General features: G+C 38.8%; 2 protein-coding genes across 2 annotated transcripts in view; one reads left to right on the plus strand and one right to left on the minus strand.

Annotated features, from left to right (window-relative positions):
* The window catches only part of vps26b (VPS26, retromer complex component B), a 440,542-nt gene that overhangs the window by 331,106 nt on the left and 85,333 nt on the right, over window positions 1–24,103 (minus strand). The window lies entirely within an intron of this gene.
* Window positions 10,451–24,103, plus strand: part of esamb (endothelial cell adhesion molecule b) — a 74,423-nt gene continuing 60,770 nt past the window's right edge. The window contains exon 1 of the mRNA XM_037677575.1: window positions 10,451–10,540. Within this exon, the coding sequence (XP_037533503.1) occupies window positions 10,489–10,540 (52 nt within the window). The 5' untranslated portion in view covers window positions 10,451–10,488. The remainder of the gene's footprint in view (window positions 10,541–24,103) is intronic.

A 24,103-nucleotide genomic window follows, 5' to 3' on the forward strand; every position in this document is an offset into this window, starting at 1 on the left:
ATCTGAAGCAAAGTCCTCGATCACCGCCGAGTGATCGATGCTCATTTCCTGTGAAACTTGTCTGTTATTATTTTCATATTTTGCCAAATTAATGTAAATGTTTGATGTTAAACTTTGATTCTGAAAATAAATGACCGCATTGATTTGATGGGTCAAAGATAAATAACGTCTCTCGTTACATTTCTGTTAAATTCAATGCACGACATTACACAGTCAGAAAGATGAGGAACTCGTGAAAAAGTATGCATATATATCTCATATATTGTCATACTACACGAGCATCGCAGAACCAAGAGAGGCGTGGAGCAGAACTCAGCTGGGTTGACGTGAAGCACAATGCACTAAATGTGTGACGGACGTGGCATTTTAAAAACACGATGAATTAACTCAGTTTAGCGATCCTCTGTGGTAAATGTTTTTTTTTTTTTTCAAACCAAATACAAATTCGCTGCGTGTCATCGTTTATCCTCCCTCTGAGATAAATCTGTTTGTTGTTGTTCAAGCCTTCAACTGGTGGTCCCACAGGCCAGATGTCATCACTTCAGCTCATTAATGAGCTGCAGCACTGGTTTACCTTTTCACATGTCCAATTTTTTGGCTTTTTTATCACCTCACTTCATGGCACGAAGGCACACCAGAGGTGGATTGGCTTCAACCCCCCACCCAAAAAAAAGTCACAGTGAGGCGTTCAGGTGTGTTTTGTGAAAGAACTTGATATTTCTGCTGGAGGTGTTCGAGGCCGCTTAAGTGCTACAGCTAGCTGATGCTACTGCTGTTTGTGCTTTGGATTAGCAGCCCAGTCCACATTAAAACCTTTCCCTCTCAGGTTGACCCCTTTTATATGTAAACCTTAGGTAGCTTGAACCGGATCCATCTGGATCCTGAATGAAGACCCACCTGATGAACTGATGTGACCCCACACCTGCATCAGAGCTCTGAATGTTTCCAGGTAAAAAAAATGTCCAGTTCCATTGTTGGCAAAGATAATTGCCAGCAAGTGGCATGGTGGTGAAGCGGTTAGCACTGTTGCCTCACAGCAAGAAGGTCAGAGAGTCGCCTCCAGGTCTGGGGAGTTTCTTGGTGGAGTTTTCATGTTCTTCTCATGGGTTTCTCCAGGTACTCTAGTTTCCTCCCACTTAGTCTTAGCAGCATTATGTCGCGTTACGTTCGCCTAATTAAACACAGAGATGACATCATCGTAAAATCTTTCATCTTTAGCTGGTAAAACTTATTCAGAGATAAGATGACCAAAATGTGCCTCAAATGGATTTGAACTGTGTTAACGTGAAAATGATGATGAAGTCCAGGTGTGTGACTTCACTGTACATCTTACAGAAACAGGAGCAGAGCGTGTGAATGCACCGAGTCAGAGCTGAACTCTTGCAGATGGATATTTAACAGCAGACCTGAACGGCCTCTTTGGGTGCAGCCTGGGACACTTTTAAGAGGAAACTCTTTAATACGTCAAACAAACAAAAAAAGTGTAATGTGAAATTGACGACAAAGCTCATTAACTGCATCCATTATGAAATTTCTGAGAATAGATTTGTTTAAAAACAGCAGCAATCCACTTTGTTCTGGTCAATTCGCTCCAAGTTAATAACCAAACTGCGAGCATCCAAAGAGTGATCTACAACAGGTAAGATATTAACTGTTCATACTATTTTCACAGAAGTGCACTATAAGAAGTAGGAAGCTGAGAAATTGATCTCTTTTGAATTATCAAACAATCTCTGTCACCAGATCAGATGAGGTCATCCGCTCACCCGTTAGTCTCGTTGGAGTCTCATTTCCGTCGTGACGACAGCTGAGAGTGATAAATGGTCGCTCACGTCACCGTGGATGACATCCTGCCTCATGCACACACAGTTTATTCAGCCTGCCACAGCTCTGTGTGTCCAGGCTGTACGACATGAGCACGTCAACATGACTTTTACATGTTTAATAGTAGACGGAGGCGGACAACGTCTAAAGCAAACTAATAGCTCCGATTTGACTGTGAGCATCCTTCAAACTCCTGTCAGCTGTTCCCAGAATGAAGATGGCTGCTGCATTAGAGGGCAGGATCGATTCAACAGCTGAGTGACAGCAGAGGGAGATATGCAGGGAAATTAAAACTTCACTCCAGTTTGCTCCAGCAGGGGAACACCCACCCCCACCACCACCCTGTCCTTTAATCTGTTTGGCAGTGGTGATTTTAGCCTCTTTATGGGGGTGCTCAAGCATCCCTAAATTTTATCTCAGCACCCCTGAAAAATAAAGTAAAAAAAAGAAAAATATATATATACACACACTGTGTATATGGTAAATGGACTGTACTTATATAGTGCTTTTCTACCTTATTAAGATACTCAAAGCGCTTTACACTACAATCCATACAAATATATACAATACAAAAATGTATAATATGGAAAAAGCTCAGCGGTCGACATCATCAGCCGCTGAATACAACAGTGATAAACAGGAAGTACCACATGTTCATCTGTACGAAGGTAACTGCAAGTAAATCCTCCATTTTCTGTCATAATTATATTAGTGGTTCAATTAAAGGCTAATGCTTCAAGCTAGTTGTGCTTTGTTTTGTTTGTTTTAAATGTAGATATATGTTACAACTTCTGGTTGAATAAGTTTAGTCTTATTAAGACACTAAACTGATTTTGTACAAAGTGTTCATTAGGTTGTGTAATGTACAGGTCCTTCTCAAAAAAATAGCATATTGTGATAAAGGTCATTATTTTCCATAATGTAATGATAAAAATGAAACGTTCACATATTTCAGATTCATTGCACACCAACTGAAATATCTCAGGTCTTTAATTGTTTTAATACTGATGATTATGGCATACAGCTCATGAAAACCCAAAATGCCTGTCTCAAAAAATTAGCATATTTCATCCCACCAATGAAAGACAAGTGTTTTTAATACAAAAAACGCCAACCTTCAAATAATCATGTTCAGTTATGCACTCAATACTTAGTGGGGAATCCTTTTGCATGAATGACTGCTTCAATGCGGCGTGGCATGGAGGCAATCAGCCTGTGGCACTGCTGAGGTGTTATGGAGGCCCAGGATGCTTCGATAGCGGCCTTAAGCTCATCCAGAGTGTTGGGTCTTGCGTCTCTCAACTTTCTCTTCACAATATCCTACAGGTTCTCTATGGGGTTCAGGTCAGGAGAGTTGGCAGGCCAATTGAGCACAGTAATACCATGGTAAGTAAACCATTTACCAGTGGTTTTGGCACTGTGAGCAGGTGCCAGGTCGTGCTGAAAAATGAAATCTTCATCTCCATAAAGCTTTTCAGCAGATGGAAGCATGAAGTTCTCCAAAATCTCCTGATAGCTAGCTGCATTGACCCTGCCCTTGATAAAACACAGTGGACCAACACCAGCAGCTGACATGGCACCCCAGACCATCAATGACTGTGGGTGCTTCACACTGGACTTCTGGCATTTTGGCATTTCCTTCTCCCCAGTCTTCCTCCAGACTCTGGCACCTTGATTTCCGAATGACATGAAAAATTTGCTTTCATCCGAAAAAAGTACTTTGGACCACTGAGCAACAGTCCAGTGCTGCTTCTCTGGAGCCCAGATCAGGCGCTTCTGCCGCTGTTTCTGGTTCAAAAGTGGTTTGACCTGGGGAATGCGGCACCTGTAGCCCATTTCCTGCACACACCTGTGCACGGTGGCTCTGGATGTTTCTACTCCAGACTCAGTCCACTGCTTCTGCAGGTCCCCCAAGGTCTGGAATCGGCCCTTCTCCACAATCCTCCTCAGGGTCCAGTCACCTCTTCTCGTTGTGCAGCGTTTTCTGCCACACTTTTCCCTTCCCACAGACTTCCCACTGAGGTGCGTTGATACAGCCCTCTGGGAACAGCCTATTAGTTCAGCAATTTCTTTCTGTGTCTTACCCTCTTGCTTGAGGGTGTCAATGATGGCCTTCTGGACAGGCTGATTGCCTCCATGCCACGCCGCATTGAAGCAGTCATTCATGCAAAAGGATTCCCGACCAAGTATTGAGTGCATAACTGAACATGATTATTTGAAGGTTGGCGTTTTTTGTATTAAAAACACTTGTCTTTCATTGGTTGGATGAAATATGCTAATATTTTGGGACAGGCATTTTGGGTTTTCATGAGCTGTATGCCATAATCATCAGTATTAAAACATTTAAAGACCTGAAATATTTCAGTTGGTGTGCAATGAATTTGAAATATATGAAAGTTTCATTTTTATCTTTACATTATGGAAAATAATGACCTTTATCACAATATGCTAATTTTTTGAGAGGGACCTGTAAAGCAGAGTGCTATGTCTGTAGCATCTTAGCTAACGCGTCTGTATTGCACGCCGCTAGCTTAGCGCTACTTCTCATTGTGCTGCGCTCTTTAAAATAGTTATTGAATCAAGTGTTTATTTATGTAGGTAAACGTAGATGTTTAACAACCATTAAAATAAACCAGAATGCAGAAAATGGCAGTCTAAATCTTCTGGGGGAGGACCCCAGACCCCCCCACATGAATGCTTCTGACGCCAATGGCCACCACGTTGTTCAAGCCAAGAGCCATTGTCAACACTGGGGGCTAAGCGCCCCTAAAGGTCAGATTCTAGAATCGCCCCTGCTGTTTGATACTACTTAGTTTTCTGTGACGGTTCAGCATCTCCCCTCGGTACGTTTCTCTCTCTTCTGATTGTTAGCCGTGTCAAAAGGTGTGCAGGTGCTGATTAAACACAGTTCGAATGGCTGCGAGATATGATTTATTAAAAAGGTCACTGAAGTCTACATTTGGCAGGAACGTGCAGGTGGACGAGCATGAGGTGATGAGCATGCATCAGGACGTGCAGGTGGAGCTTCTTACTATTCATAAAAATGTCACAGACCTCAAAGAGCTGTTTGGGATATAAAACAGCAGCGAGGTCCGTGATTGAAAAACAGTTTTTAAAAAATCAGCTTTCACAGCAAAGTTCTTGCTGCAGGTCTGACAGCTGGATCAGGTTATAATTAAATAAAGACGGTACAAATGCTGCTGAGGTGAACCAACACTCCTCCAAGGGAGGAACATCGCCCGCCGTCTCGTATGCCAAAGGTTTAATCAACAACCTGTCAGTGCTCAGTGCATGTGTTGGGAATGACTCTCAGCTACTACCATGCGAACGCTTACACCAAAATCTGGTAAACCAACGGAGTTACAGCCTTTTTTATGACCGCTAAGGTCAACAGGCTGTGGCGTCCATCTTAAATTGAACTGACTCAGAATGTTAATCAGTTGCATTTGTACACGTATTGCTTAATTTCTGAATGTTTTGTTAAAATCCCTTCAGTGGTCCAGAAGATATTTTGCTAACAGACGAACAGGGGTGGCGCCAACAGTCCTGGATCAGGTTTAAAGCAAATATGTTATTCAGTGAGTGAGTAGCACTTAGGGTATGCATTACAACTAACTCTCAGCTACAACCGCGCCAAATTTTAGCTAATTATCTGTAAATCCAACTTAATTACAGCTATTTTTGTGTTTTCTAAGGTCAGTTGGCTGTGGCGGCCATATTAAGTCAGATCAACTTTGAAAGGTAATAAGTTGTTTAGGTATATATGATGAATATTTCCTGAAAATGTCATCAAAGTTAGCTTTGTGGTTCATGTGATATTTTGCTAACAGACAGACAAATAAACGTACATGCACTGGCTTTACATTATTGCCCATCTCTTGTGAAGGTGGGTGATAATAAAGGGTCTGTAAAGAACATCAGTATGTACACTGAAAACCATGAAGGTCTGTGGATATGGCTGTGTGTGTGCGTGTGCGTGTGCGTGTGCGTGTGTGTGTGTGTGTGTGTGTGTGTGTGTGTGTGTGTGTGTGTGTGTGTAAATTTGTTATAATCTGGATCTTAACCACTAGATGTCTCTAAATCCTTTTCTTTGTACTTGTCATGAGTTTTTTTTTCCAACTGAGAATAAAAAAAAAGACTTGGACATACACTGAAGGATGATTTTTAATAAATTCACGTAGATGTTTATCATAATGTGACTGTTTGTACAGTTAATAATAAATGCAAACAACGTTGCATGAGCTTTAGGTGATTTATTTGTATATTTTTGTTACTTTTTCGACAAAACATTTCCTCTTTGAGGCTTTAAACCGAGTATGAGCCGTGACTTATGGTTTCATTTAAACTTAACTTGTCCATCTAACAGATTTCTGCTCCTTCGCTCGCTAAAACTTACCAAGAGCCGTAAAACCTATACTAGACGCTTCAAAAGTACTTTACAAATAATATATCTAGATAATAAAAATAAAAATCAGTAATAAATTGTTTGCATTTATTGTATTTGTATGTTACGTCAACAAAAGAAAAAACTCCTGTTTCACCATCATACACTTCAACCGTTAAGTTTTTATCAAATGCAAGTCTTTTTATAATTATTACCACATTGGCTTGCCATACAGAAGTGGCTAATAATTTATATTTGTGGAAAACTGCACTTACCTTTTTCTCCATTGTAGCTTGATGGAAATGAGTTACAAAATTCTAAGTTTTTGAAGAAAAATCTGTGTGTGTGGCTGGAAGTCAGGATTAAAGAAGTCCAACTAACTTCTAGTGCAGCTGATGGATACGTTCCTCCCTTTGTGTCGTGTTGTTTACATATTTGCATGAAAAAGATGGAAATTGTCACTTTTTGTTTTGTGATTACAAATATAAACATCTGTTAAAGGGCGGCTGTGGCTGAGTGGTTAGAGCAATCGTCCCCCAATGCAAGAGTTGTGGGTTCAGTTCCACCAGCAGCCACATGCTGAAGTGCCCCTGGTCAAGACACTGCTATTTTTAGCTTCTAGCTAACTATTTCTTACTTTTAAGGTTGTTGCTACCTTTAGCTGTTTTTTTGTTGTTGTTAGCTTTTAGCCAGTGTTTTGCTTCTTTCTGCTTTTCCAACTCAGTTTTGTCTTGAGTAAGTTTCAGTAAAGTCATCTTATGCTCTTTTAGCATTTTGCTACTTTAATTTTTAACACTGCAAATTCAGTACAAAAAAAAGCTAGTAGCTAAATAGCATTTATTTAAAGTTTGCTACTAGCTTTTAGCTAGTCTTTTGCTGCTTTTAGTTCCTTGTTAGCCTTTTAGGATGTTTAGCATCTAGCTACTTTTTAGTTTTTAGTTAGTTTTATGCTCCTTTTAGCTTTATCTACCATTTTACTACTCCACTTTTAGTTAAGATTTTGCTACTTTTAGCGAGACTTTTGCTGATTTTAGCTCATGTTTTACTACTTAGCTTGTAGCTCGTATTGTGCTTTTTTTGCTTACTTTTAGCATCTCACTGATTTCAGCTTTAAGCTAGTGTTTGTTTGTTCAGCAAGTGATTTGCTCCTTTCTGCTTTAACCATTCTGTTTCAGCTTCATCAGCACATTTCGGCTGTTTCTCAGCACTTAGCGTTAAACCCCTCGAATTCAACATGTTGTTCAGTGTTTCCTCTTTAGTTCAAGTTGTCTTCCTGTTATTTTAAATTTGGTCTCTACTTCATTTATTTCACATCAATATCCCTACACCAAATAAAAAACAAACTTGTGTACCATGCCATATTTTACGCTGCAGAAGAACCTGGTATACGATATTTTTGATTTTAATTGTTAAATTTAAATTAACAGGCTAACAGCATGCACTTACATGTGTCGACATTCTGCTACATTTCAGCAACAGAATAATTCAGATGAGACGTCATGATTAATTCAGACTGGGTGACACACGCTCGTATCTGACCTCTTTAAGGACACAGCAGCTTAACCTCTGCTTATCATGTAAAACGTCCACCTGGAAACCTGTCGGCAACAAGAGGACAACAAAAATCAAAGGACATTACTTGCAGCGTTCACACCAGAGTTTTAAACGAAAATTAATTTATGACGAGAAATTACGAAGCTGTAGTCGTTTTGGTCAAGTCTCGAATAATAATAAATAAATTAACCGTTGTATCTGCTCATTTGAATTTGTTGACAAACGGCCGACGGAGGAAAACCTGCATCCTACTTTGTGGCTGGGCTACAATAAACCAGAGGAGACGCTTGATCCTCAGAAGGATTGAAAACAGTGTGACAAGAATATCAGGTATGATTTCAAGTGTATGAAGGGCACAACTGCATTATTGTACTTGTTCGTCTTTGGTTTTATGATTTTCTCTGCAATTAACCCAAGCTCAGTGATGGAGGACTTTAAGGCTTTGGCTGCTCTCTACGTCAGCTTTAAGGTATATGGACATATGGACAAATAAGATTGTGCCCCACCTCTTTTAACAAAACACGACCAACCTTATTACTGTGTAGACACTAATACGCCTCAGAGCTTTTCAGGTTGTTCATCACTTCACCGTCAGAAGCAACAGAGTTAATGAAATAGCTAAATATGCTAGCAGATGTAATCTGCTGCCATTTCTTCAGGTCGTCCTCCATCCCTCATCTGCAGTTGGCAGAGGTATGAGTTTACTGTCCTGTTAGAGCTTCGACAGGTGGGGTTTCAACATGTTTAAATTAAATGCACAACGCTTCGAGAAACTACAGTAGCTCGTACTGTTTGCACATAAACAAATGAAAAATATTCAATTGTAACAATTCAGTTTAAGAAATTAGGTCAGTTTGTCCTCCAGTGGTCTAAGCATATAGCAGCATAACAAGTCAACCCTAACTATAGGATTTATCAAAAAGCTCAGTCTTAAAACTGGACAATGTGTCAGTCTCATGGACAGAAACTGGAAGTTGGTTCCACAAGAGAGCTTTTGGAAACTCTAGGAACCACAAGTAAACCTGCAGTCTGAGAGTGAAGTGCTCTGTTAGGAAAATATGGAACAATAAGATCTCGAATATAAGATGGAGCTAGGTTGTTGAGAGCTTTGTAGTAGAAGTAAGATTTTGAATTCAGTTCTGGATTTGACAGGGAGCCAGTGGAGAGAAGCTAAAACTGGAGGGATATGATCTCTCCCACTAACTCCAGTTAAGACTCTGGCAGCAGCATTTTGGATCAACTGAAGACTTTTTAAAGAAGTATTTGGACACTCAGATAATAAACCATTACAATAGTCCAGTTTAGATGTGACAAATCATTTTTAGTTAAGGTGTTTCTAATTTTAGTGATATTACGCAGGTGGAAGAAGCCGTTCTAGTAACGTTTTTAATGTGGGGGATAAAACACATGTCCTGATCAAAAATGACACCAAGATTTTTAACATTAGAGCTGGAGGACAGATTAATGTCATCTAAGGAGGGAGAAAGACTGAAAAATTAATTCCTAAAGTGCTCAGATCGAAAAACCAGAACCTCAATATTGTCAAGACTAACTCTTTTAATGGTGGCGGGAAATACGTTTTTTTTTTAATTTACTTTATTGAACTATTGAACATACAGCACAAAGGAACACAAGAACAGAATACCAACTGACCATCTCAAATTACAATGATATAAACATGTAAAACTATCTGCTGTCATACGTCCTAAGGTCCGCATGCGTAAACAAATTAACATATTAAACATCATAAATTTATGTTTAAGTATTATTATCAGAGAATAAGCAAATAATATGATAAAAGTAAGATCAGATTTGCCATATCTGCATGTATGTATATATAATTTTAAGATTATGATAATGTTATTAATAAAGTATTCATCTTTTTTATTTTATTTTAGATGCATATCCATAGAAGATATTCTGACAGGAGGAGTCCGTGTTCATGGATTTAATGGTCAGAAGATCGTGAAGGGATTCCCATAACGTGTTCACAGAATGACAGAAATAAAACAGATGCTCTGTTGTTTCAGGTTCGTTACATATATGACAGTTATCACATTCAAATTTAAATCTATTTCTGATAAACTCGTTAGAAGGATAAATATTATTTAGCGTTTTGAAAATGTAATTCTTTGTATTTAGGTGAAAGAGATATTTTGTCATTATTGTTATTCTTTCCTTCTTTTTGTAAAACTCGTGAAACTTCCTTCTTACCTGACCAGTATATATTGTTTTTTTTTTAATGGTGTATTTAAAAAAAAAGTTGCATTTTTTGTGTGTTTTAAATTTAGTCCATGCGGGAAAAATTGAGCTAAGATTGTTTTCAGAATGATTTAAAATTAATGAATTTTCTGTTTTGAGGTTTTCTCACCGGCAGGGGGCGACATGGAGCAGCTCTGGAGCTCGAACAATCTCAGGGTTTACTCCCGGAGCAGAAGAAGGAGCGACACACGCTCCATTGGCAGGCGGCGGAAATAAACCTGCGCACACCTGAGCTCGGACCAGTGTGGAGGAGACAGAAACAATTCTTTAAATTTAGCGTTTGTTTGAGCCGTGAGGGAGCGGAGCCGCCATGTCCTCCGGCGGCTGCGCGCGGAGCGGAAACGGGAGCCGCCGGAGCTTCACCTGCCGACCCGCTGCTTCCATTCCCGGACAGGTAATAACGGTCACCTGAAGCCCGCCGGAAGCCGGGGAGTGTTCAGCCAGCAGCCGGTGGATGTTCCGCCATGGAGTTAAAGAGACTTCGAGCCATGCTGGTGCTGATATGGATCCTTCCAGGTAGGCTAATTAAAAGGTCAAGATCAGTGACTTTTCCCATAATGCACTTTGACAATTAATAAATAAACTCTTAATTTAAAAAAAAAAAAAGCTTTTGTAAAACTTCTTCAAGCCGATGGAAAAGACAAAAACATTAATTCTCCACTGAGTTTTAATGTTTAATTGTGGTCAAGTTGAACAAAAATGAATTCAAATCGTGATTTTCCCCTCATTTACAACTCCCGTTCTGGAAAAGTTGGGACTTTTTGTAAAGTATAAATAAAAGCAAAATGCCACTACAAATCTCACAAACCCATATTTTATTAAAAGTAACATATTGAACATAGGAAATTGTGTTGCTTTTTGAGAAACCATAAGGCTATTTTGAATTTTATGGCAGTAAACATAAAGTAAGAAGCCTCTGGAGGAGCATTTTACAGCAAATAGGTTAATTGGCAACATCAGTAGGACCGAAGAGAGCGTTTGGAGAAGAAGTAAAGATGGGCAGAGGTTCTGCAAACAATACAAAATGGTGATACAATTGCCTCAAAGGAATTATGGAAATACACTGTGTCCCATCATCAGACTCCACATTCTCTGTACTAAAGCAGGAGAAAGGCCATTTGGTCTGTTACGAGTGCACAGTTCAAAAGCTTGCCTCTCTGTTGGTATGGGGGTGCATTAGTGCTTATGGCATGGGCAGTTTACACATCTGGACAAGTGCCATCAATACAGAAAAGTATGTAAAAGGTTTCAGAACAATATGTTCTCATCCAGCAAAACAAAATCTTCAGAAAAGGCTGACTTGTTTAAAAAAAAAAGAGATGATTTTAGTGGTAAACTTGGCTTTGCTCCAACTTATTTGAGATGTGTTGCTGTCGTCAAATTCAAATTCATCTTTTCCTAAATCAGCCAAACTCCTCAGTTTAAACATTTGTTATTAAATTGGGGTTTATGAGGCAACGTTCCATCTTAAGACCCCCCACCCTCTTCTTCCTCCCCCCGCTCCAGGATAAAGAACACACGCAACAAGCTTGCAGACAATTCATAAAATAAAAGCCCATGTAATTTTCATAGCTGAGGACTCCTCTGAGGCTCGTGTTTGTGCGTGTTTTAATGGAGGAGTCCTCTTTAAAGCTCACAGGCAGCAGAGCACTTCATCTTAATGTCGTCACACACTCGAATGCATTTCAAAGAAGTCAAACATTGTTGCTTTTGTGCCTTTTTTTCCTCCTTTTTTGAACAGCTAATGTCCTCTGTGGGGTTAAAAAGACATAAAAGCAGGAGTGCACCTTGCAGATCTCATTAAATACAACTGAATAAATAGAAAAGAAAATCCCAGCTGTTGATTTAAGAAGGCTTACTTGTTCAACACGAAGCTTTGACTTTGTGAAGACTATAAGCATAAATAGCAGTTTTGAAGAACGATGTATCAATAATATTAAAAAAAGATTAAGAACTGCAGTTTCAATGGTTGTATGTGTTGTCACCATTGGTTTGTTTTCCCCTCGTGAACGCTCTGAATTGACCCAACTCTGCTCCTGAAAGCCTCCCCGATGGGACCAGCCATGTTCCTGTCAGCTGTGCTGCTAACAGATGTTGGCTTCCTCCAAGAGCTGAAATCCAACACAACCATTATTGCGTGAACGCTTATGGAGCATTCACACTATTGTGATCCATTTTTCTTCCGTATACATTTCTCAACATCTTGACTCGTTCCACAATTTTTGTGCCATTTCAACAAGTCATAAATCAAAACTTTCAGCTCTTTCAGGACAATCCTGCTGTGACTTTTGGTATTGGTGCAACTTTAGCTGTTTGAAATATTTAGCCTTTTCTGCCATTTTTTTTCATGAAAAATGAATTGAGCTCATTTTACATCCTTCAAATATTTAGATTGGTTCACCACCTTTTACTGCTCCTTTCGCATTTTGTTCTGCTTCAGCTTCTTTCAGCTGTCTTGTGCAAATTTTAACGTTTTTCCAGCTATTTTCAGCTAATTTCAGCTGTTTTGTGCTCCTTTCAGATTTTTTCTGCTAAGTACAACATTTTTGTGCTTCTTCTAACTTTTTTCTGCAAATTTCAGTCATTTCTGCTACTGTATTTCAGCTATTATTTAGCTGTTGTATGCTAATTTTAGCTTTTTCAGCTAATTCCACTGTTTTTGCACTTATTTCAACCTTTTTTTGGCTTAATTCAGCAAAAATCTACTTTCCACTTCCTTCTTTAAGCTTCTTTCTGCTTTTTTATCTACTTTACAGCTGTTTTTATTTGACTAATTTCAGCTTTTTTCAGATAATTTCAACTTTTTTGTGCTAAGTTCTAAGTTCTGCTTCTTTTAGCCTAATTTGGCAAACATGTTCTTTCTGCTTTATTCTGCTAATTTAAGCTTGTTCTACCTTTTCAGCTTCCCTTTTAGCCTTTTTAGCTCATTTTGGCAGTTTTCAGATAGATTAAGTTTTTTGTGGTAACTTATGCTACTTTCAGCTTAATTAACTTCTTTCTGATAATTTCAGCTTGTTATACTCATTTCAGCTTAATTATGCTAATTTTAGCATTTTCAACTAATTCCACATTTTTAAACTCATTACAGCTCTTTCTGCTTCTTTCTAGCAATTTAAGCTTATTTCTGTCTTTCAGCTACTTTTCAGACATTTTTTGTTGCCAATTTCAGCTTTTTCAAATCTACTTTCTTAATTTTTGTCATAATTTCTGCCTTTTTAAACCAGTTTCACCAAATATGTGTTCTTTTTGCTTTATTCTGCTAATTTAGACTTGTTCTTCCATTTCAGCTACATATAAGCATGTTTTAGCTACGTTTCAACATGTTTCTAGCTACATTACAGTATATGTTTTAGTCCATTTCAGCTGTTTCTCAGCAAGTTCTTTTGCAATAAGCATTCACACTGCATTTTCACAGGAAATGCAATTTCTCTATTTGCGTTTGTCTCCTAAACTTTGAATGAATTTTAATCAAACTTTCAGCAAATCATTAGATGTTCCTCTGTAACATGAAAGAAACGCCTTTAATTCACGTTTGAATTAGTTTGGTTCACGCTGGTTAGGAGCAGCATCAGAACTGGATCAAGTCCTCTTCAGCTCATGTGTTATTTACCAAAACCCTGTTCACCAAAGACAGAATCTGTGGTTTTAATGAGGGGATTCTACGTTGAAGTCGCTGTGGCGTGTCATTACATCTGCAGTGTTTTGAGTCGTGCTGAGCCGAATGAAACACGTGAATTCGGTTCGCGGCTCGATGACGAGCAGCTCCAACCTCTTCATGTTCTGATGATTAAAAATGGTCATTTTAATTTGAACTTGTTGATTTTCTTTCTGTAAAGCAGTCGAACCACGTTCTCCTGTCAGTGACACGTGGGTTGAGTTTAAATGGGTGAAGACCATCCGTCTTTTATTGATGGAACACAGTGGTTTATTGAATTTACATTAGGACATGAATAATAGAAAAGATGCATTTTCTGTAAAAAAATTAATAAAAATTAATAAAGTGAAAAAAAATGCTGAGTGCTGTATGATGTTTCTGAAAGTTGCTGAATAAGCTAAAACTGAAATGCTACAACTTTAACAAGCAAAAAAAATAAATAAATAAATCTAGCTAAAAGGAGTAAAACATCATCTGAAAGGAGTAAAACATGGTGAAAACTAAAAGTAGTAAAAGGCTAGCTAGAAGCTAAAAGCAGCAGAACATCAACTGAAGGCTAAAAGTAGCATAAGGATAAAAATAGAGCTGAAGCACTTTAAAAATATTTCTTTGAAGAATTTGAAAAGATCTTAATATGTTGCTATGGAGAAAACATTTGTAAAATAAGAATATATGTACGGTTAATGCAAAAGTTACACATTTACAAAAAACAAAATTTATAACACTCATCTCCTTAATGAGCCAAATATTTTGATAAGAAAAATGGGGGAAAAAATCATAATCAGCTTTATTGTCATTGCACTGACGTAGAAACAAAATTACATTTCAGTACAGCTCGTCTGAGTAAAACAAATAAACGGACATGGGAAGATGGAGTGTCTGAGGCCACAGCCTCGTGAGAGGCGCTGCCATTTTCCTTAGATAGGAAATGAGAAACACGAGGGAAGGGGAGGTATAAAAAAAAATCAGATCTCACACTGTGTCATAGACTGGACACAGTGTGAAAATTGCAACAAGAAAAAACTTAGCACAGAAACAGCAACATACTGATGACATCATGATTTATATGCATGAGGAAGGCCGACGAAGGTGGTGAGTTTGTCCGTGGACACTGCCAGATAGTTCCATAGTCCTGATAAGAGATGGTGCAGTGTCTTATCAGCCGGCTCAGCTCTGACACAGGTCCACAGAAAAGTAAAAGAAAACATAGTACAGTGAACCCTCATTTTTCACTGGGGTTACATTCCAAAAAGAACCCGTGATAGGTGAAATCCATGAAGTAGTAACCTTTATTTTTTTTTTTACAATTATTATACAATGAAATACTCCATAATACATTCAAACCAAAGAACAAAACCTTTTTTACAGGCCCAAACATTTGTTTAACAAATAAAAGTACTGTATAAACATTTTTTTTACAAATAACTACTGTACTGGGGAGACTGTTTAGCCAATCAGAATGCAGAACACAATGCACGATGCAAATCCGTGAAGCAGCGAGACCGTGAAAGGTGAACCGTGTTATAGCGAAGGTTCACTGTATTGCAAAAAAGTTCCAGAAAAAGTTTGTTTAAGGATCACACTATTAGACAATAAAATAAATTTGGTGACAATTTGCTGTTTTTCTTCTCCTTTTGACTGAAATAAGTCTTATTCGTTTTGGAGACAGTAACATTTAAAACACCGTAACAGTTTCAGGACAGTAACAGTTTAGACTAACTTTTGTGTAAAAATCCTGAAATAAGGTTACAGGCTGGGACCAGTTAGATTTTTTTGGGCCCAAATGCAACTCTACCACAAATCAGGTGGTAGCAGACTGTCATGAATAACACTGTGTCGTCTGCATAGTACTATATGTGAGAGGAAGTGCTTAGTTTATTTTATTGTCTTTTTCACTTAATTCTCTATTTAGCTGATTTGTTTGCCTCACAGTATATCTGTAGTGAATGTTCCACTGAATATATGGTTTGGATTTAGGAAAAACTTGCCATTTGTTGTTGAAAATAGTTGAACAATAGGTGATAAAATGTAATATCATAATAATAGGTCATTGAGTTGTAATTTACACGCAGAGCTTAACTAGCCAAATCCAACTTTGTTGTCTTTTCAGGAAGGTGAAGACTGAAGCCCCTGTTGTAGTTTCATGTCATTTTTTACAATTAATTGCAACGCTCTGAACCATTTCTAGTAGGGATGCACAATATTATCGACATGGTATCTGTATCAGCCGATATTAACGTAAAGATTAAATATCGGACATCAGCCATTCCATCAAAATAACTCACACACACACACATATATATATATATATATATATATATATATATATATATATATATATATATATATATATATATAATATCCAAGTATATCCAAATGTACATAATCCAAGTTGAAGTGTTACATCATTTTTAGCTCCCTTTTTGGCATCTGCATTTGGTAGCTGGCCAAATTAACAAAGACCTGCAGAATAATGTAGTATTTCATCCCACAGCAGAGAAAGCTATGTAGTCTATGTAAGTAGGTGTAGGAGGGGAAATATCGGTATCGGTTATCAGCCAAATAAGTTTTAACATATTGGCATATCTGACAAAAATCCAGTATCGTTCATCCCTGATTTCTAGCTATACAAGCTGTTCACTTCTTAGTTCGAGATCCTTTGTTTGGCACTGATGACGTCACACTTCAGTGTTCACGGAAAATGCCAGAGATTTCTTTAAAAAGCAAGACTCTGGAAACAAGCACATTTATGGCTTTCTTTTAATGTTTGCTACCAAACACTTTTCATTCCACTTCTTAATGACTGTAAACGTTTCAAACTATTATCCCATTTTTTGTTGATTTGCTGACAGCTGGTTCATAACGAGGCAGGACACACTTGGCTGCTAAGCTGTAAGATGTTTACAAGCCTTATTATTTGTTTGTTGTTGTTTTTTTTTGTTGTTTTTTTAAGGAAAACAACTGTGAACTTAGAGTAATTCTGATTATGATTAGCTAAACAAGAAATTAAGCCTGTCATGGTCCGGGCTTTAAACCAAAATCATTCCCTGCAGGCTGCTGCAGAAAAATTAATCATCAGTGAAGAGCTTCTCCAAGTTTTAGCAGCTGCCAGAAGAAGAAGAAAACTGTAGCTGTGATGAGCTTTATTTTTTTCTAATCAGAGTTTTCATCTGAAATGACAGCACCGACTGCCAGAATCAGACATTTATAGTAATATTTTTGGAAAAAAGTTCTAATCTTTGTAACAAAGCACATGTAGCACATGTTCAGAAACAATTCGGCTGCTTGTTAACGAACTGATTCAAAAAGAAAACAGTTTTTAATTTGAAGTTAATTCTATTCAGCTCATCAATCATCGTGCAGCTGAAGGGTGGACACTGCTGCTTGGAGCGGGGGTTAATAAAATGGGTCTTAACCCCATGAGATATTTTAAGACACTCAGCTTAAGTGGGAATAGTTTAATGGTAATTTGGACCATTTCAGTTTAAAAAATTCATAATGTGTTTTTAATGCTGAATAAGTCTGGTTGTTGTGGATCTTATCAAAACTGCAGTAGTTTTCATTGTTGTTTTAAAAATTAAAATTTTATTTCAACCATTCTATTAGGAAAAGCCTCAGCTAGAACGCAGCTTAGTTTCATTATTATATGTCTGGTACACATGGCTTGTAGTTTGTAAAAAACATTAAAAAAAAACAGTGTTTGATGAGTACATTAGTACTGAGAGATTTAGCGGGTGAATATTTTATTCATGCTCTTTAGTTTTGCTGGTTTACACCTATACAGGGATATTTTCTGATTTATATTAAAGGACTAATATTTCTTAAATATAAAGGACTCATTTTTCTTTAATACAAACGACTAGTTTTACAATTTTCCTTATACAAAGGACTTTTGAAGGCACGTGTGCAACTCAAGGCCCGTGGGCCAAATACAGCCCTTGTTAACATCTTTTCAGGTCCCCAAGACGAAATTTCAAAAGTAAAACTCATCTGAAATAATTAACAAAAACTATAAAATTAAATGAAAATAAAATAGTAAAACTCAACTCAAAAAAATCATCCCAATCCCAAAGAGCTCTACAGTGACTGGTCTGAATGATTATCAGCCAGTGGCCCTCACCCCGATAGTCATTAAATGCTTCGAAAAACTGGTCATGACTCACATCAAAACAACCTTCAACATCAACAAGGACCCTCATCAGTATGCATACTGCAAGAACCAATCAACAGAGGACGCCATCTCCTCTGTGGTCCACACTGCGCTCAACCACCTGGAGCAGAAAAACTCTTACGTCCATATGCTCTTTGTGGACTTCACATCCGCCTTCAACACCATGATCCCCCAAACCCTGATGGACAAACTATCCACACTAGGACTAAGCCCCTCCATTTGCAACTGGGTCCTTGACTTCTTAACAAACAGACCACAGTCAGTGAGGATCCACAACTTCTCTTCCTCCACCATAACCCTCAGCACTGGCTCTCCTCAGGGATGTGTGCTGAGCCCCCTCCTGTTCACTCAGCTCATGTATGATTGTGCAGCTACCCATCCAGGCTGTCGCATTGTAAAGTTTGCAGATGATACAGCGGTGGTGGGATGAATCACAAACAATGATGAGTCCAGCTACAGGCAAGAGGTGGAACACCTGGAGAGCTGGTGCAGAGAGAATAACCTTCACATCAATGTGAAGAAGACAAAGGAGATGATTGTGGACTTCAGAAGGAACAAACACACCTACACCTCCCTGAACATAAGAGGATCTGCAGTGGAAGTGGTTTCCAGCTACAAATACTTGGGTGTGCCCCTGAATGACAACCTCAGCTGGAGCAACAACACCACTAGCCTGATCAAGAAAGCTCATCAGAGACTCTACTTCCTCAGACGGCTGAGACGAGCTGGTCTGGGAAGCTCAGTCCTCACCTCCTTCTACAGGTGTGCAGTGGAGAGCATCCTGTGCTCCAGCATCAACGTGTGGCATGCAGGCTGCACAGCTGCAGAAAGAAAAGCTTTGCAGAGAGTGGTGAAGGCTGCACAGAAGTCTGTTGGAGTCAGCCTCCCCACCATCACAGACATCTACACCTCCAGATGCAGGAAGAGAGACACCTGCATCATGAAGAACCCCACTCATCCAGCACACACACTTTTTGCCTCGCTCCCCTCAGGAAGGAGGTTAAAGGAGCATTAAGTGTAGAACCACTAGACTGAGGAACAGCTTCTACCCTGAGGCTGTTAGACTCATGAATCTCTAACCAGAACAATCACTGTGAAGAATCACATCATGTTGCTGCTGATCTGTTTCATGTTACTGCTGATCTGTTTCATGTTGATGTGTTCATGCGTGCTCATCTGCTCACACAGACTCAAAAAACCAAGCGTACATTATTTACTGCAGACTTTTTGTGACAGTTGAACAATTTTGAATCTTTGAAACTGAAATTAGTTTTGAGGTTTTCAGTAACTTTTGATTTTTGTTGCAGAAAGTGCAAACTTGCTGAGGAACCTGCAGCCAGGAAAAGATGTATCTGACTAGAAATACTGGAGTGTTCTTGAATCCCCCCCCCCCCCACCCCCAGGATTAATAAAGTATCTATCTACCCAGAGTTAATGTACTGATTGAAACTGGCCTGTGGTTTGAACCAACTGTTTGACAGCCCGGTCTTAAGAAATACATTTTGCTGATGGCCTTTTCACTTTTTCACTAGGATCATCTTTTGCTATGGAATGGTGGACATTTAGATTTGTTAACACTTGTAATAAGCAATGAGGATGACTCTCAGCTACTACCACGGCAGATTGTAGCCCAGTATCAAATGACTGAGTCACAGCCATCTGTGTGTTTCATAAGGTTGATTAGCTCTGACGGCCATTTTTAATCAAATTCACTTCAAGAGTGAATTATTTTTCTCTGTGCATCCGATGAATCTGTTCTGAGAGTTTCACTGTAATCTGTCCAGTGGTTTATAAGATATTTTGCTAACAGACAGAAAAATGAACGCACAAGCACACACACATTGACCATTAGGTTTTGTTCACCTTTCAGTGGTGGGCGATTAAAAAATAAAATAAAAAAAGCATCATCAAAGATATGGAACTTCTAAAGAACGAGTTTTTCACTTGTCTTTTTTTAGTGTGACCAAAATTAATGTGACAGAAAAGCTGAAAATCACCAGAGACTTTAAATGTTTTTTGTTGAATAATCATGTTGAATAATTATTTTTAATCGTGCTAGTTGTCTGTTGACTGGTCCATGATGTTTAATGAAGTGCCTCAGCATCCTCCCCTCCTGCAGGACAAACAGCAAACGTCACATGTAGCTTCTGTTTCTTTTATATGTCAACTGCTGAGAAAACTCCCAGATGTTGTTCCACTCCGGAGCTCCTTTACCGTGCGGAATCGAGCTTTTCTGCAGTAAACTGGTAAATTACCGCCAGATCCAAACGCGGCTCCGTACGCGATGCTGGCACACGCCTCGGTGCATGTGGGCCGTTTGATGAGGCATCCTAATTGACCACGGTGTCTCTGTGTGTCTTGAACTCAGAGAAGACCCCTGTCGGGGCCACAGAAACTGCTTGCCGGAGAAAAGACGTGAAGAACTCTGTCGTGTATAACTAGGCCGACTTAATTGGCTCACCACATCATGAAGACGGTGGCGAACAGAGGCATGTTCCCACGTACCGCAGCTGCTTCATGTTGAATCCATACTGATGAGCGTGCAGCAGAAGCTCAGGTCATCTGCGTGGACGGCTGCAGAGGTGGATGTCGGCAGGTGGTGGCTGGAGCTCACTGGGCTCACCTGCTTTGTGCCAGGGGATCTCTGATGGATGTGGAATTATATGAACTCTGACAAAGTGCATCTTACAGACGCTGGAGTATTAGACTGTTGCAAATATGAAGTATCACCAACCTGAGAATAAATAAGAGAGGGGCTAAAATTTATTTAAAGCAGTCTAAGACAGAAATATAAAAGCTTTGTTGGAACAGCTTGTAGAACCACCTTTTAGAAGAAATTCATCTAAATGTAAAAGGCAGTAATGGTTTTGCCCGTGTGTGAATATCTGTTATCAAATCATCTCACAAACTACTGGACGATCTCGATTAAAGTGAAAAGTTAACCAGAAGGTAACCGTGCCTCAACAATGGACTTTTGGATTCTGGTTCAAGATCTAAGTTCTAGATTCAGATTCATGCCTCCAAGCATAAATACAGAACTCCCTGCAAGAAGCAATGATTTATCTCAGTGAACCTTCCTCGTAAAAAAAAGGTTTGCTAAAGGAATGCTATATGTATTGTAGTATTTATAAATATTTTAAGGCTTTTTAAATCCTTCCCACACTCTTGCAATGTTCTAAACTCTTAAACCTAACAACATACGTATATGTACTGTACAGTACTGCAAAATTTTACTCACCAGCTCTGCAGAACAGCAACTCTGTTCCAGCTCAGTTTCGGTTCGGCAGACCTACCCTGCAGCGGTGAAGTCCACCGCCTCGTCCAGGATGATGTGCGCGTGGATAATTGAGCTTCAGGATTATTTGCGACTTTCTGCCATTCTGTCAGCTTAAAAGATGCAGAATTACTTCTGACTTTGCGTTGCAGAACTTTCCCTCCATTTCTGCAGAAAACAGTGTCCGGAAGCACTGTTGGCTTCTGGGTAGTGTAGTTCTTTTGACTGGCATTATAGTATAGGCTTATTGAAAGAAAACTGCAAAATGGCAGCGCCTGTCACAAGTAATTTTTTTTCCCCGTTAACTTTTTATCCTGTATTGTCCCAGTTACGTGAGTAATATTAAAGTTGACAATCATTGAAAAACTGCGAAAGAGCGAAAGTCTAACCACGAAGTAGCGAGGGACTACTGTACCAGTTAGTCTAACATGCATATTTTTGGTCTGTGAGAGGAAACCGGAGTACCTGGAGAAAACACATGCATGCATGGAGAGAACATGCAAACTCCACCCAGAAAGGCCCCCGGTCCTGATTTGAACTGGTGACCTCACTGAGAGGCAACAGCTCTACCATCTTTGCCACCGTGCCGTGGTCCTATTTGGTCAAAACGAACTGAATACATTTGCAGATTCCTGGCTCCTTAAGCTACATTTTGACCATCCTGATATCATGATATCATAGTTATGGGTTGTTTAGTCTTGGTAATCAGGATAACCCCTGGAATAGATCTGAATCCTATTTTTTTATATTTTTCAGATTTGGACTTCATGATTTCTCAGCTCGTTTTGAAAGTAGCTTTACTAGCGCGCAGGGACCGTATCTAAAATTTAGGACTTTTCTGCTTAAGATCATTAGTTGTTGGTACTGCTCTAAAAAGAACATTTTTCAGGGTTATTCGGTATTCTGAACATTTAATTCAAGACACTCAAAGATATTTATTCATCGTATTTTGAAGAAATAAATATTTCGACCATTGCACTATGGCTGCCTGTACAGCACCATGGGACTTAATCCTCAGTTCGATGTGACGGGTCACACGTAAGATGGCTGCCACAACCAACCACAACCAACTGACAAAGCTCTTTTCGTCTCCCCTCCCCTGCGAAATGTCTGCGTCATATGTGCTTATGTGCGGGGTGTTTTTTTCAATTTCAGGCTCTCTCTCCTCGGCCAAGGACTGAGAGTCTGTTAGGAATTTATTTTTTGCCTCCAAATCCTGGACATGTGTCACTTTCCTTACCGTTTGTCTAAACAGGTCTCACTTGTAAATGAGTCTTTGAGGCTTAGTGTGATTTATTTGTATAAATAGTTGAATGAAAACGGACCTTTATATTTCCCTAATCGGCTAATTTTATAGATACTAACCTAAACTTTGGTGTGGTAGTAGCTGAGAGTCACTTACAATACATATTCTGAGCGGTACGTCTTGCAATGTCACAAGAAGTTATTTTTAATGTTTGTTTCAATGTGCTCAACAGAAGATTATCTTACTTTAAAACTCTGGCGTGAGTGATATGGGTTTCTTCAAATAACTGTCTTCTTTTTATATAATTGCCTATGAGATCTAAGTCTCACCAAATTTTATTATGATTATTTATTATTTATTTTCACTGCACTCGTTTTTGTTGTTGTTGTTTGGGTTATTTAAATTTAAGTTAAAGACACAAAGTAGTGTTAGTGATAATCTGAGTTATTAACATTTTATATATGCAATGATGACCATTTAGGTCGAACAGATTCAGCTTTAGAACGGGAATATGTTCGTGTTTTTTCAACACATTGCATTCCCTAATATTTAATTTAATTTGCCTTAATTAGATTTAAAGTTTACTTATTGTCTTGTAATATTAAATTCTGCCTCACACACTTCAGCTGAACATTTCCTCCCCACGTCAGATAGAAAAACACGAACGCACCGTTATGCTTTTAACCGTTACACCAACAAACTAATCAGCATTTTGTTTACTGAGTGACTCATGTTGATGCTTGATTCACTGCCTGCTTCAATGATTCTTTTTTTATTCACTGCACATAAATAACAGCCAGTGTGCTGCTGTTGTGTATTAAAAATAGAATAACTTAAATCAGTAAACGTCTGACCACAGGATGTCCACATCAGAAGCAGATGTAGCTTGGATAAATGCCACCTACTCTTATCTCTAACTTTGACGGAAATAACGCTTAACATGATTTTTTTGTTCAAGCTTACATGAGAACCCTGTGAAAAGACGTGTTTGAGTGTGATATGTTTATGTGTGAAATGAGGATGACCTTTAAAGAAAGAGGTATTTTGTTAACATTATGTAAATCTTTGCAAGGATCATGGCAAAACAAGTGCTTTCACTTTGATGTACATTTATTGTGTGCATGCCTTTTTTTTTTCCAACTGCAAGTTTTGACATCTTTACTCAAATACAAAGTACAAGTATTTTGTTTAAACATTTTACAGGTAGGTTAAAGTGCAGAGGTTTAAAAGTCCAGCTGAACGATGCAGTGACATTTATCATCAGAATATCAATGTGTCAAGTATCATTGTTGCAAAAGACTTCTTGGACTACAATAACTTGTAGACTTTTATATTCTAGATGCATTCATATTTGGCCAATCAGGCGGACTCTCGCTGAGCTCGATAACCACACTCACTTTAAATGATAGTGGCCAAGGTGCCAAAACACACGGAGTGTTGATGGTTTTCAGAGTGGCTGACAATCACTGAAAACTGTGGTGAAAGGTCACCAGACAAGAGAGGATGCCTTACGGACACCGTTACCAGAATTTGAGTATAATACAAGACAGTGGTGAGACCAGCTTTGTTGTATGGCATGGAGACAGTGGCATTGACAAAAAGACAGGAGCAATAACTGGAAGTGGCAGAAATTAAGATGTTGATGTTCTCCTTAGGAGGGATAAGATTAGGAATGAGATCATCCGAGGTACCGCACAGGTTGAACAACTGGGAGATAAAGTTAAGAGAGACCA

This window comes from Nematolebias whitei, chromosome 6, assembly GCF_014905685.2.
Source record: "Nematolebias whitei isolate Nwh7 chromosome 6, NemWhi1, whole genome shotgun sequence".
NCBI classification, from domain to species: domain Eukaryota; kingdom Metazoa; phylum Chordata; class Actinopteri; order Cyprinodontiformes; family Rivulidae; genus Nematolebias; species Nematolebias whitei.